Raw genomic sequence first — 15,895 nt, forward strand, 5'->3', positions numbered from 1 at the left:
CAAGTCATAGCTCATCAAATTAGATATATATATATATATATATATATATATATATATATTTTACAACAATCAATCTGTTCATATCCCTCCCTAATGTTGCTAACTTCTTTTTCCAATGAAGACGATTTGGACAACATGAAGGTGACACCTGCAAGAAGTGGCTCGGACTCTGAGACACATAAAGTCCCTCCAAGCAAGATTACCATGAACCGTGTTTTGGAAAATTAGCATTAAGTATTGACACTTCAAAAAGAAAAACTGCAAATGGAAAAGCAGAAACTGTAATTAAAGAAAATTAAACTGAAGTTGGAGCTTAAAAAAAAACTTCTCACTGACCACTGTCCAAGATTCAATTAATCCATTCATTGTATTCAATAATTTCTAATTATCCTGTTGACTTTACTTGTTTAATGTAGTTGCATTCATGATTACTGTCTAAAATTCATTTAACTTGCATGTGTAATTTAAATTATAATATTTGCATACTACTTTTTCAGTTGTTTTTACTAATCTTCTCAATTATATTATATATTGATTTGATGAATAAATCATATTCTGCAGCAAGTACATATCAGAATAGTCATTTTTTCAGTTTTCTCAGTCAATAAGTAACGGTTTTCTACAACAACGCCCAGGTCTGCATTTCCCAAAAGCATCATAAGCCTAAACTGATCACAGAGAAAATTGCTGGCAATGGCTTCTACAATCTATTTACACATACAGTGCTTTTGGGAGACGTAGACCAGATTTATCTTCATCTTCACAGCTGGTTCTTCAAGCATCTGGTCTTCCTCCAGGTCTGGGAGTGCAAGAGCTCAATTAAAAGGAGAATTATCTTTAGCTCATTTTCAATTAAAGTAACTGTGGGAAATATAGCCAGACTTTAAATTACAGTTCAAGTGTGTTTATTACGTTGTTGCCATGTTGTGTGTTTGCACAGATTATGCTTCTTGTTGAGTCTCTCTATGATTCATTTATTTTTCATGGCAGGATAGGATCAAATTTTATGACAGCTTTCCTGAAAATGAAGTGGATTTATATATGTGAAGATGAGAATGAAAAGCAATCCGCTGTTGATATTTCTGCGCTCTCAGCTGCCTCAGTCTGGAGCTTTTATTAAACCCATCTATCAAGTTTTCAGAGAATCACACACTAACTGAGACTGTTAGCAATCATGTGGCAATAATGTGCTTGATGCCACTAAAGTAACGCCCATGATCCTCAGAGACCTGAACCCAGCTCAGATTCACTTCGCAAAACTGTGTATGTGTGTGCCTTCAGTTCAGTGTAATAAAGTGCAGTGAGGCTGTCCGTTTTATAATTTATCTTCATTCCCCTGCCACACAGGGCACAAGGGTCACACGGGTCACTACATCTGTGGCCAAACATGAAAGACTAATATTAACTTCCTATGGTGAGAAGAGAGCAGATCTGACTCTCTTTCTTTCTCACACATACGCGCTCGCACACACTTAGACAGACATTGATATTTACTAAACCTAAACCTTCTGACAGTATCAGATTCATCAAAGCATGATTTATGGGTCTGTCAGATGATCGCGCCATGTGTGCTGTTTGTTACTTCAAAAACATGACACTTCTCACAATATATTTTGTATGTATGTGTGTGCGTGTGTGTGTACGTGTAGATGAGTGTATGTCTCCTTTAGGGATGGAAAGTGGTGAGATAACTGAAGAAAGGATAACTGCGTCATCACAGTATAATCCCAGCTGGTCTCCACTGCGCTCCAGACTGAATTTCCCTGAAAATGGTTGGACGCCGTCAGAGGATTCTGCTCGGGAGTGGATACAGGTACACACACACACACACACACACACACACACACACACACACACACACACACACACACACACACATGTTGGGTTTACATGTTTTATGGGGACATTCCATAGGCGTAATGGTTTTCATACTGTACAAACCGTACTTTGTATCGCCCTACACCTACCCTACACCTAAACCTAGCCCTCACAGGAGATTGTGCATACTTTTACTTCATCAAAAAAACTCATTGTGCATGATTTATAAGCCTGTTTCCTCATGGGGACATGAGAAATGTCCCCACAAGGTCAAAATCTACTGGTATTCCTATCCTTGTGGGGACATTTGGTCCCCACAACGTGATGAATACCAGGTACACACTCACACACACACACACACACACACACACACACACACACACACACACACACACACACACACATTCTCTAATATTATAGGGAATAAACTGTTTCATTATACCAAACAAGATGACCTTTATACATGTAAAGTCACATATGCACACTCAAATGTGGACAAAATATTTGAAAAATAACTGAAGTTGTATGAAAAGGAAAACTGGAGATGCTGGACATTCATAAGTGGGTACTTGTGTTTGGCCTAAAAGAGTTTACATTTAAAGGGACAGTACACCCAAAAGTGATAGTATACCCAGTATCACACTGAAAGCATGTGTTTTAAACCATAGAACAGATAGCATGCTTTGCTCGAACTTTTGTCATGGCGTTGGAACTGGTACACCTTTGTTGCTTGGGAAAACAAATTTATTATGTCACTGGGGGAGCGAAATCTGAGCGGCTCGTTTTTTCACGTTTGCAGAAAAAAGGCTTACCAAAACAAAGTTACTGAGCTGTCCTTTTTCACATTTTCTGGGTTAATAGATACACTGGGGACCCGATTATAGAACTAAAATTTGGAAAAAGTCAGATATCCATAATATGTCACCTTTAAAGGTGCAGTGTGTAGATTTTTGCAGCATCTAGCGGTTAAGTTTTGAATTGCAACCTGATTGCAACCAGCGGCTCCGTCCACCGCTCACCCCTCCCTTTACAGAAACTACGGCAACCGACACGCGATTAAGATGTCGTCGTTTCAGACAGCAAAGAATAATGAAGTTTCTTTTAAAACGTAAATAAGAGAATTATATTTACTTGTTAATTCAATAAAACGATGTTATTGTGAATATTGCAGTTACTTGTTCATCATTGTGTCAGTGTTTTTTCCCAAGAACAGCAGTGATGAAACGCGATCTGTAGAGCAGTTTGTCCGTTCAGGGCTACAGTAGAAACATAACGGCGACTTCCATGTGGGGGGACCCGCGGTGTATGTAGATATAAACTGGTAATTGTAAGGTAATAAAAACATAATGGTTAATTAAGTAAGGTCTTTATTCACCCCTGAAAACATAGTTATGTATATGATATTGCATTTGTGTCTAGAGATAATCTTAAATATTACACACTGCACCTTTAATATCATGTACAGTTGAAGTCAAAAGTTTACATACACCTTGCAGAATCTACAAAATGTTAATTATTTTAGCAAAATAAGACGGCTCATACAATTTTTTTTTATTTAGTACAGACATGAATGAGATATTTCACATAAAAGATGCTTACATATAGTCCACAAGAGAAAATAATAGTTGAATTTATAAAAATGACCCTGTTCGATAGTTTACAAAAACTTGATTCTTAATACTGTGTTGTTACCTGAATGATCCACAGCTGTTTTTTTGTTTAGTGATAGTTGTTTATGAATCTTTTGTTTGTCCTAAACAGTTAAACTGTCCGCTGTTCTTCAGGAAAATCCCACAAACTACTTTTTGTTAGTTTGTTTAGTGATAGTTGTTCATGAGTTTGAACCTTCTGTAATAGTTGCATGAATCTCAAAATCATACAGTTATTGTTAGAAAAGGTTCAAATACACAAAAAAGCTGAAAAACCAAAGAACTTGTGGGAGCTGAAGGATTTTTCTGAAGAACAGCAGGCAGTTTAACTGTTCAGGACAAACAAGGGACTCATGAACAACTATCACTAAACAAAAAAGAAACTGTGGATCATTTAGGTTAAAACACAGTATTAAAAATCAAGTGTATGTAAACTTTTGATCGGGTTAATTTTTATAAAGTCAACTATTATTTTCTCTTGAGGACTATATGTAAATGTCTTTTATGTGAAATAAAAAATCTCTCTTATTTTGGTAAAATAACATTTTGCAGATTTGTATGTTGTTTTGATTTAATATCTAATCTGTAGACATATAGGTGATAAATGTTAAACCTGCAATAGCACTTGAGTCGGACATACTCACACATAGACAGAAGGAAAGGGTTTTCCTGGCTCTTTGTTTTTACAAAGATTTTGACTGACGTGTTGTCATTCTCACAGCAGTACACGCAGGAAGGGTTTCCTCTTTGAAAGAGGACAACCGTAGACGGCGCTTGCACTAACAGTAGGCCAGCGTTTTCTGACGTTACCAGGAAAACAGAAACACATCTGGACAACACATTTCATTCTGACACAGACAGAGAGAAAGAAAGAGGTCATTCCTCCAAATCTGATCACGAGGTTCTAGCACAGATTTCTTTTTAGCAGCAGGAGTTGAACTAGTGAACTTGTTTTCAAAGGTCACTGCTTTCCGCTGAGAATGAGTGTAAGATTTTAACCATTAAGGATATGGAGTTATATCTCTGATATTTAAGACTATAATTACGTCTATAGAAATGTAAATCCCTGAAGTCTGGTATGCAAATATAAAGTACATTTGTACAGCAGATGTAAGTTTTTATAGAGAATGTAATCTGGATGTGTTTTATTGAAGATTGTACTGCTCATCCAGGTGGTTTTATCACTAGTACAATGGTTAAATTTTCTAGTTACCATTTCTTTTATTGCTGCACATAACTGTGTATACATATATACTTTAAAAGTTCAAGGGTCAGTGAGATCAAAGCTAAAAATACAGTAAAAACTCTAACATTGTAAAATATTTTTAAAAACGGAATTTATTCCAAATGTTTAAAATGTGTCTTCAGTGTCACGTGATCTTTTAGAAATCATTCTAATATGCTGATTTGCTGCTCCAAAAACTATCTTCTTGTTATTATTGATGCTGTAAACAGTTGCATGATATTCCATGGAAACTGCAATATATTTTTTCAGGATTATTTGATAGGAAGTTCCCAAAAAACAGCATTTATTTGAAATTGATATCTCTTGTAACATTATAAATTCCTGTAAAATCTTGGAATCCACTCATAAAAACAGAGTATACTGTATAATTTACCAAATTTTAGATGAATCAATCAAATAGGTCAGTAAACTTGAATCAAAATAAAATACGGACTAATGTCTGTGAATATAAAGCCACAAAAACGCTGGTTTAACTTGAAGAAATTGTGACAGAAATATATTTCTTAATGTAATCATAGTACTACTAGTAATTTTAAATTATAATTTTTGAGGAATAATTACCTAATTCATAAAACCAGTTTATGAGATGGTTTTGATTATTAAAATTGAATAAAACTTAAAATGGAATCCAGAAAATTAATTGAAAATACAGAATTTTGCTGTTAAATTGTTTCATTTTTTTTTTTTTTTTAGACATTAAAACAGAGTGTAGAAAAATTAAGATGGAAAAAAAAAAACGGAATCCAGAAAAATAAAATCTTAATTAATTAGTTATTAGTTTGAGTAAACAATCTGGATTTTAAACTTAACACTCAGACAGGTGGTCGGTTGCATATAATAACAAAAACTAGTCATAATTTCTTTAATTGGTTACATGAAAACGCGGATTGGTTTTGAATCCAAAAAATATGGATTATTACCTTTTGGTAACCGCTAGTTGGTCAGACTAGCTCTTAAGGCAAAGTTCATGAAACTGGTCACAGGTCTTAAGAATGGCTAATTTCTGTTTGAGTCATTACCCTGTTGGAAAGAAGCTCAACGAATGTGTGAATCGAGGTAAAACTACCATGGCAAACTATCTGGCAAGCAATATCAAATCTTTTTTTCAGAGATGGCTCCATTTTCACTTCTTTCTCTCTAAAACCATCTGTCTTTCCTGTCCAAATTCTTCATATTCCTGCCTTTGAACAAGTGATCCTTGTCCCGGGGCACTTTTGAATCACACTATGTCTTGTCTTTTGGCCTCAGCCTGGAAACTATCCTAAGAAAGCAAAGGAATCATAAGGGTCAGTAGAGTACCGTCTTCCTTTTTCCTTATGTCTCTTCCCTTTCCTGCTTAAGTTCTCTATTTCTCTCTCTCTCACACACCCACCAATATCCTGTTTTCTGCAAAAAGTGTCCATGTTTGTCTTTAGATCCTGGCATTTGAGGGCCTCTGCTTCTGTCCTGCTATTGTTCCCTCGTTAAAGGTTGTTAACACTTGTTGATCTTGTTAGCGGCGACTGGCTCCAGTTGGCAGCTCTGCCACTTCTGATATGGCACAATATTGAAAAGCAATTAGCCTCATAATACCTTCCTGTTCAGAGAGAGAGAGAGAGAGAGAGAAAAGGAGAGAGAAAGGGATGGCAGCAGTGTGGTTTTGGTGCATCTGCTCACTGAGACTTGGGTGGAAACCAGTGGGAGAGAGATGTGAACTTTTGTGCCAGGAATGTTTGTATTGAGCCAAACTCTCTCAATAGGCTATTTATGCACACTTCTGTTGCGTCAGTTGAGTTTAATTTATCTCGAGAGTCACGCACACACTCGAGGGACAGACAATAACTGACATGCTAGATTTATAAGGCAGGAATTGCTCCACGACAACATGATTTGTTGTTCCGACCCGGGTCTTTGACCGCGTTTTAGTGTTATGTGGTCATTGTTACTGTAAGGTTATTGGAGGTCTCCAGACCCTTAGAACAGACTTCTTGTAATACTTGAGGAGGGAAGGAAATGGAGATTCTCGGAACGTGAAACACAATATAAGACTATGATAGATGCTTCAGAAATTCTGAGTGTGTTTCATCGGCCAGTTATTGTTGTGAGCGTAAGTGATTCAAATTACGAGTAATGAACTGGTTAATATGAACAAGCGGCTGCCAAGTCTTGTCAAACTGTATAAGTTTGATAATTGTGTTAATTTGTTCAAGGTGTAGAGCTGAAGTCATAGTTTTACAGTGAGAACCTCTTTTCTTTTTCTTCCAGCAGTTTTTGGCTCTAATTAAACCATATTCACAGCTTGTGCTGTGTGTGACTGAAATCACGATTTTCCCAAGCACATGTTTCTAGATGAAAATTAGTTTGTTTCTATCACTGTCATAGTTTTTTTTTTTTTTCTAAACATACCATCCAAAAGAAAAGGGAATTCCAGTCTTGAGACTGAAGTCCTGGTCAGTTGGGATTTTAGGAATGTTGTTCTATGAGGAACAAGGACGTTGATCCAGGAACTTGCCCTACTTTAGTAAATCATGTTTAGCTTTTAGCCCCCTTGTCCAGACACTGCACTGCATTGCTGCTATGCAGTGAACACACCATAGATCATACTAACTGACAGCGAATTAGCGTAGTGATAACTGACGGTGATTAACTAGCAGTTAGAGAGTAAAAGCCCTTTTCTTACAATCTCTGTCTGTCTTTCGCAGGTGGACTTGGGTTTTCTGCGGTATGTGACGGCGGTAGGAACACAAGGTGCCATATCAAAGGAAACAAAGAAAGCATACTACGTCAGAACTTACAAGATCAGTGTGAGCTCAAACGGAGAGGACTGGATTGCCCTGAAAGACAAAACCAAACAGATGGTGAGTGTTTTTTATTTAGTTGAAGTCAAAAGTTTACATACACCTAGCAGAATCTGCAAAATTGTTTTTATTTCAGCAAAATAAGACGGATTATACAAAATCCATGTTATTTTCTATTTAGCACTGACCTGAATAAGATATTTCACATAAAAGATGTTCACATATAGTCTACAAGAGAAAATAATAGTTGAATTTATACAAATTAACCCTTAATACTGTGTTACTACCTGAATGATCCACAGCTGTGTTTTTTTAGTTGTTCATAAGTTCCTTGTTTGTCCTGAACAGTTAAACTGCCCACTTCAGGTCGCACAAATTCTTAGGTTTTCAGCATTTTTGTGTATTTGAACCTATTCTAACAATGACAGAATGATTTTGAAATCCATTTTTTCACACTGAGGACAACTGAGGGACTCATATGCAGCTATTACAGAAGGATCAAACGCTTACTGATGCTCCAGAAAGAAACACGTTGCATTAAGACCTGAGGGTGAAAACTTTTAAACATAATGAAGATGTGTACATTTTTTTTTATTTTGCCCACATATCATATTTTTTTTCATTTAGTACTGCCCTTCAGAAGCTACAAAAATACTTACATGTTTCCCTGAAGACAAAATAAATTCAATTTTCCCTGATCTTCACATTCAAAAGGCTTTCACCCCCTGGCTCTTAATATATCGTGTACACGAAGAATTTGTGGAAATTTTTCTGTTTAGGACAAAGAAGAGATTCATAAACAACTATCACTAAACAAAACAAAAAAAACAGCTGTGGATCATTCAGGTAACAACACAGTATGTGTATAAACTTTTGAAGAGGGTCATTTTTATAAATTCAACTATTGTTTTCTCTTTAGGACTACATGTAAACATATTTTATGTGACATATCTTATTCAGGTCAGTACTAAATAAACAATAACATGCATTTGTATGATCCCTCTTATTTTAGTAAAATTATTAACATTTTGCAGAGAAGGTGTATGTAAACTTTTGACTTCAACTGTATATATAAAATTGTTCTATCTTTGTTTTGTTATTTCTGTAGATTGTTTGGCAAAAAATTGTGTAAAACAATCATGCCAATAGAAAAAATTAAGTTAAACATTATACATGTCATTTCTCTGTTTCTCAGGTGTTTAATGGAAATCAAAATCCGACAGATGAGGCACGCGCCAGGCTGCCCAAACCCACCCTTGCCCGTTACGTGCGGATTCGACCCATAACCTGGGAACAGGGCATCTGCATGCGTTTCGAGGTGTACGGATGTAAAATATCAGGTATCTCATCCCACAAACACACACTCATAGCAGAGGATTTTTGTGGTGAAATTCAGCCATGACGTCACTATGAAATCCCAGCAGGTGTTGCTATGTTTTGCAGCACTGAGTCACTCTCAGTTCGCCACTCCGTATGTGATCATTAGAGAATGACTCCCCTCTCTATTCACTGACACCTAATACTGACATCAAGAGGTCCCATCTGCATGCGTGTGTTTATTTTAATAAATTCTCACCATTTCTGACAGGTAGAAGTAGCCTGTGTGTCTCTTTCCTGTGGTTCAGAATATTGCTGCTTCTTTCATTAGAAAAGCTCATATTCTCTGTCCTTCTCTCAGATGCTCCATGCTCCAGTATGCTAGGGATGGTTTCGGGTCAGATTTCGGACTCTCAGATCACAGTGTGGCCGTCGGCAGAGAGGGGCTGGCTGCCTGAACAGGCCCGGCTCTTAACCGGCCGAACAGGCTGGGTGGTCGCTCACCAGCAGGGTCTCGGGAAGAACCAGTCACTGGAGCTGGATCTGGGGGCCCAGCGGATGGTAACGGGTCTCATCCTGCAGGGAGGGAAATACAGAGACGTGAATATTTTCATCAAGCGATTCAGGGTCACATACAGCACGAATGGAACAGACTGGAGCCACGTACTAGAGGAGAACAGCAACAAAGTGAAGGTATTGCACTTGTAAAAGCCCGTTCACACAAAGAATAACTATAATAATAATAATACTAATAATACTAAAACTATATTAGCGCCCATAACATTGGACAATAACATTCTGTTTGTTATAACCACTCACTGCTTTTATGTTGTTAGCCACTTTAAATGCTCAAGCTCTTCCAAGTTGAGTGGATTCTGATTAGCTGTTAATGTTTTCATCATTAATCAGTTGGAAAAAAAAATCTGAAAGTGTTCATTTATAAAGTTATTGTTATAGTTAAGGGTTGCTATAACTTAAAAAAATAAAGTTGTTCTAATTTTACAAGAATAGGGAAATCCAGACGGCTGTAACGTGTTTCCAACTTATGAACAATAAAAGCTTTGGGAGCTAATCAGAATTTTATGGAAGCCTGTTTCCACATCTGAATAAAAAATTAAAAAAAGGTCATTGTCATTTTATCTTACGATTCTGACTTTTTTCTTGTAATTGCGAGTGTACATCTCGCAATTCTGACTTTTTTTTTTCTCAGAATTGGGAGATATAAACTCTCAGTTGCAAGTTAGAAAGTCAGTATTGCGTGATATAAACTCGCAATTGCAAGAATTATTTTTTAAATCTCACAATTTCTGACTTTATAACTCAAGTTTTAATATCAATTCTGAGAAAAAATCAGAATTTTGAGATTTAAACTTGCTATTTATGACTTTCTGACTTTATAACTAGCAATTACGAGTTTATATCTCCTATTTCCGACTTTATAACTCGCAATTGCGAGTTTAAAGGTCCCATATCATACACATTTCTGGAGGTTTATTTTATTTGTTGATGTCCTTAAGAATATATATTTGCGGTATAAGTGCCAAAATCCATCTCAATATATTTTTACAGCTCCTTTTTTAGGAGCTCTGTCAAAAACAGGTCGATTTTGGCCCATCTAATTAATATTCATGAGCCTCTCTTCTGATTGGCCTGTTGTTTTCTGAGTGACGCACAACCAGGCCAATCACAGGTAACTACGGTCATGTATGCTGTAAGCGTAAGCGAGCTCAGAGCAATAGAGAGAGCTGATACTCAACAGGATATTTTAGAATGATCATTAATGTTTTTTCTTTTACAAACACCGAATGCAGTAAGCTACATAACTGTTGCTTTAGTAAAGCCCCTTTCACAATGCGCGCTGATTCTGGAAAATTACGGGAACTGTGTGAACCAAAGCCAGAACCTAAAGGCAGTGTTGTAGTAATGATGCACGTTATCAAGCGACTCTTCACAACGAAAAATAACGTTACGTGCAAAGTGGAATGAAGCGGCGATCAGACAGAGCCAGCTCCTCACTATCAGCGCTGAAGCACAGTTTGTTCAGGTTAGTTTCAGTTTAGTGAAACGTACGCGTCTCATTACATCTCACATCCAAACGTCACATGTCTTTATGGGTTGTGTGTAAAGCACGCACAGATTCCGGAAAACAACTGTGAATGAACCAAATTAAACAATTCCGGAACAAATCGTGGGACACATTATCCGTGTATTTACCGGAATCGCTGTGTGAAAGAGGCTGAAGTTGACGTGCCGCTGGTCTCTTATATTAACGTTGTTCTGAAGCCTGTGTAATGATCGTAGCTTGACATCTATCGACTGAACAGGGTTTTCTCCACTTGTTTTCCTGTTGTTGTTGCTCAATGGAATGGATGCGTTGTTGTCTGGGGGTTTGACAAAAGGAGGGTGGGACGTTGGTTTGTGACTGAAGGCGGTGACTTGAGTCGATCGGACGTCACATCGTTACGGAAGTCACAGCTGCTCGTGAAAATGAACAGCTACTTTAAGAAGGCTGTGTGCAGTTTACTGTGGATTGACTGTTTTGAAACTCATATGGTAGTTAGATAGCCCCTAGACCTTAGTTATCATGAAAAAAGCCAGGAAATTTTGATTTTGACGATATGGGACCTTTAAATCTCACAATTCTGGAAAAAAAGTCAACATTGTAAGATTTATACTCGCAATTTCTGAACTTTCTGTTTTTTTTTAACTAGCAATTGCGAGTTTAAATCTCACAATTCTGAGAAAAAAAATGTCATAATTGTGAGATGTAAATTGGCAATTTCTGATTTTCTGACTATATAACTCACAGTTGTGAGTTTATATCTTGCAATTCTGAGAAAAAAGTCAGCATTGTGAGATTTTAACTCGCAATTTCTAACTTTCTGACTTCTGAATTTCTAAAATTCTGAGAAAGAAACTCGTCATTGTGAAAAAAGTCAGAATTGTGAGATTTAAACTTGCAATTTCTGACCTTTCTGACTTCATAACTAGCAATCACAAGTTTATATCTGACAATTTTGACTCTTTAACTCACAATTGCGCATTTATATCTCACAATTCTAAGAAAAAAACTTGCAGTTGTGAGTTTAAATATATCAATTCTGAGAAAAAAAGTCAGAATTGTGAGATTTAAACTCGCACTTTATGACTTTCTCACTTTATAACTTTTTCTGACTTTATAACTCAATTGCGAGTTTAAATCACAAAATTCTGAGAAAAAAAGTCTGAATAACGAGATGTAAACTTGCTGTTATGAAAAAAAGTCAGGAATGTGAGATCAAAATTTGCAATTACCTTTTTTATTTTTTATTTATTGGCATGAATGGCCTTCCATAGAATTCACATGACTTTAAGGAGCTTGAGCATTTAAAGCAGGAGGAGAACATGCCTGCATCACGTATTTAATGTTATCGTCTACTTGTGTGCTAATAATAAACAGTTATTGTTATATTTATCTTCATAGTTATAGTTCTTGGTGTGGATGAAATGCAGTTTTTTCATTTGGTTAAGCAGACAGACACAAAAATGTTCTAAAAAATTAAATTTTTTTCCCCCATCCAGGTGTTTATGGGTAATCAGAACCATGACACACCAGAAGTACGTACATTCGATCCGGTTCTGATGCGTTTCCTGCGTATCTACCCTGAGCGTGGGGCTCCGGAAGGCATGGGGTTAAGGCTGGAGGTTTTAGGGTGTGACCTTCAAGGTGAGTGACAACCAAACCAACCAATCACAGAGCTCAGAGCAATCTCATCCTCAAGCTATTTATTCCAAATGAACAAGATGGTGTATATTTTGTGAAAGCGTTGCTCGTGTAAACATCCTTGATCTCTTTTTAGAACCCACAACGCCTCTTCCCCTCACCACCACCATGGAAACTACAGTAGCCACCGTCACTAGTGCTCCAGGGAATATTCCAACAACCACCATTATTCCAACGACAGTGGAGAATTGCGATGATGACGGAAACTGCCATAGCGAATCAGTGACGGACTACGACACAACAGGTTAGATCACTAATCTAATTATGTTGGCTAAGCCATAACACTACCTCAACTCCTTGGAGAAACCTTATGATATTTTTAGATTTTAATTAAGACATTATTTACTCACTTTATCATGCTGTTTTCATAATAGGGACTGTTGGGAGGTCCCAATAATGATGGTAATTTCAGGTTTTACTACCTCTGTGGGACATTTCGGTCCCTACAAGGAAAGCAAAACCTCACATACACAAACATCCACACAGAGACAGACTATGACCCAAAAGGTTACAAATACAAACACCCACACTGAAATACAGACCAACTACGACCCAGCAGGTTACGTACGCTTAGCAAAACAGCAACATGCTACGACCCATAGGTTACAAACAAACAACGACCTAAACTGTGACATATCAGATTACACAAACACACAAATACAAGAATGAAGGCATGAAGACAATGGGTCTCATTCATTAATAATTGTACATGCACAAGGGCACTTCTTACTAAAAATTCCCAGCTAATTCACAACAAGTGCCTATGCACATAATTTATTCCTAACCTCATTTTAATGTTAAAGAATTTTGGAGTATTCTAAATAAGCAGTCGCATGTCCAATGTTAGTCATTTGCATTAAACACACCTAAATCAACTCCATACAGGGGGCTTTCTGTGTAACTTTTCTTTTCCAGCCTTTTGTCACTCTGCAAACATCCCTGTTAAAAAAAAATAGACACCATCACAGAAATTCTAATGGTTTCCACTGCAAATACAATTACAAACCATCAACTTTTAACCATTAAAACTATTAAAAAATGCTCTCCTATAGTGTGTTTTGGAACATATTCCATTAGGATTTAGTCAATGGTTTTAACAAGCCACCAACAGAAGGTGACGAATTACCAGTAGAGACTAATAGGCACCATTACAGTTTCCAATAGCTATACATAAATGCATCTGCATTGTTACACAGAGAAACCTTGCGACTCCAGCTGTAGTGGAGCTTGTCTTACTCTTTCACTGTATGTAATTAAATATATGTAAGATAAAATGTCTGTGTATAAGATTTCATCTTAAGATGATTATAAGGCCACCCAGAGTATGTTATTTTTGCATGTGGTTTCAGTTGTTCCTACATTAGTGAATGACACAAATTGAGTCAACATGAACCAAATACATAAACATACAGAACATGCAAATGGAATTTAACTAGGCTGTATTTCATTAACTCTATTGCACTTTCTGCATTTTGTTGTCCATAGAAACTGTAGTGGCAGAGCCGTTTATGGAGATGGAAGCAGTACCTGGTGAGAAAACGGCACACATACAAAAGAGACAATTATCTGTAGTGGCAATAACAATTTGGAGTGTTGCTGGTGTTGTAAAAAACTGGTCCACCCTTGATGGTACTCTCTTTAGTGGCTGATTAGAATTCCTACTAAATTACATTATGATATGACCAGGGAGCATACAGATACTTGATTAGCCTGATGAACATAATAGAAATGAGGAACATAATGCACAGTCTCTCTCTTTGGGGTTTATCATATTGAGTGCAAAGAAAATCTCTAGTGCCACCAAGTGTTGTGCAGCACAATTACATGATATAATCTCCAGGTTTTCAAGCACTTTTGTGTTTTCAACAATGACTGTATGATTTTGAGACCCATCTTTTTACACTGAGGACAACTGAGCGACTCATATGCAACTATTACAGAAGGTTCAAACGCTCACTTATGCTCCAGAAGGAAAAACCATGCATTAAGAGTCAGGGGTGAAAACCTTTTCAATTTGAGGACCAGGGTAAATTTAACTTATTTTGTCTTCTAGGAAACGTGTAACTATCTTCTGTAGCATCTGACGGGCAGTACTAAATAAAAAAAATATGATATATCAGTCCCTCAGTTGTCCTCAGTGTAAAAAGATGGATCTCAAAATCATCCAGTCATTGTTGAAAAGGGTTCAAATACACAAAAATGCTGGAAAACCAAAGAATTTGTGGGGCCTGAAGGATCTTTCTGAAGAACAGCAGGCAGTTTAACTGTTCAGGACAAACAAGGGCCTCGTGAACAACTATCACTAAAAAAAGATGTATGATCCCTCTTATTTTGTAAAATAACATTTTGCAGATTCTGAAAGGGGAGTGTAAACTTTTGACCTCAACTGTGTATTTTCTGAAATCTCTGAATTTTGCTTATACACATCAGATGTGAAAAGTTCACAGTTCCTTAAAAGTACCTAGATCATGAGATTTACTGGAGTCATGAGAGAATGTGATATCTAGATACATTGCTGTGCAATTATCCACTGGTTATTGGTGATTTAGCAGATTTCACTGCAGTATCTTTTGGCGGATACACGCTTGTTTAATGCACTTCACTTCCCTGTGGGGTTTGAACCTACAGCCTTTGGAATACCTGCCCAAAGCTTTGACTAATAAGCTACTGCCAGTCCAAAAATATAGAGTACCATACTGCATTAACTGTAGCTTACTTGAACATCTTTAGCTGTGTTGAATGGAAGGTCAATTCAGTTCAAAGTCCTGTAAAGTTTACTTAGTGTTGTTTGTTCTCCTGTTTAGCATATATCTGGTTTGCATGTGACTTTGGCTGGGCTGATAACCCTTCCTACTGTGGATGGAGTCAGGATGGAGGTGAAGGAGCCGAATGGCATATAAATAACAACAGCAAACACACTGATCACAAACTGCCTAATCTGGACCACACAGGTAAGAACAATTGACTTGTTCATCAGACTAGCATGAAATTTAAATTTATAAATTCCTAAATGCACTTTCATTATGTATGAACTAATTTTAAGTTAAAGAATATTGAGATAAACTGCTAAAATGATTGCAGGAAGTGTGATGGATTCATGCGTTTCCTCTCTTCTGTTTCAGGAATGCCTCACAACTTCATTTACGCAGCTTCTAACACAAACGCACAGATAGAGATCGAGAGAAAAACTGAAACAGAGACAGATGAAGAACTGGCAAGAAAAGGAAGGGTTGCGAGGCTGGCCAGTTTGCCCGTCACTGCCCCGGATTCAGACCTGTGCATGTCTTTCTGGTACCACTTCACTGAAAAACACACAGGAACTCTG

The 15,895-nt window shown here is 37.0% G+C and overlaps 1 protein-coding gene across 1 annotated transcript in view; it reads left to right on the plus strand.

The window, feature by feature from the left end:
• The window catches only part of LOC141343293 (neuropilin-1a-like), a 78,883-nt gene that overhangs the window by 14,189 nt on the left and 48,799 nt on the right, over window positions 1-15,895 (plus strand). Inside the window, exons 6-14 of the mRNA XM_073847887.1 lie at window positions 1,650-1,813; window positions 7,395-7,550; window positions 8,686-8,830; window positions 9,169-9,500; window positions 12,369-12,513; window positions 12,647-12,814; window positions 14,056-14,100; window positions 15,375-15,521; window positions 15,693-15,861. Coding sequence (XP_073703988.1) covers window positions 1,650-1,813; window positions 7,395-7,550; window positions 8,686-8,830; window positions 9,169-9,500; window positions 12,369-12,513; window positions 12,647-12,814; window positions 14,056-14,100; window positions 15,375-15,521; window positions 15,693-15,861 — 1,471 coding nt within the window. The remainder of the gene's footprint in view (window positions 1-1,649; window positions 1,814-7,394; window positions 7,551-8,685; window positions 8,831-9,168; window positions 9,501-12,368; window positions 12,514-12,646; window positions 12,815-14,055; window positions 14,101-15,374; window positions 15,522-15,692; window positions 15,862-15,895) is intronic.

This window comes from Garra rufa, chromosome 9 (genome assembly GCF_049309525.1).
Source record: "Garra rufa chromosome 9, GarRuf1.0, whole genome shotgun sequence".
NCBI lineage: Eukaryota > Metazoa > Chordata > Actinopteri > Cypriniformes > Cyprinidae > Garra > Garra rufa.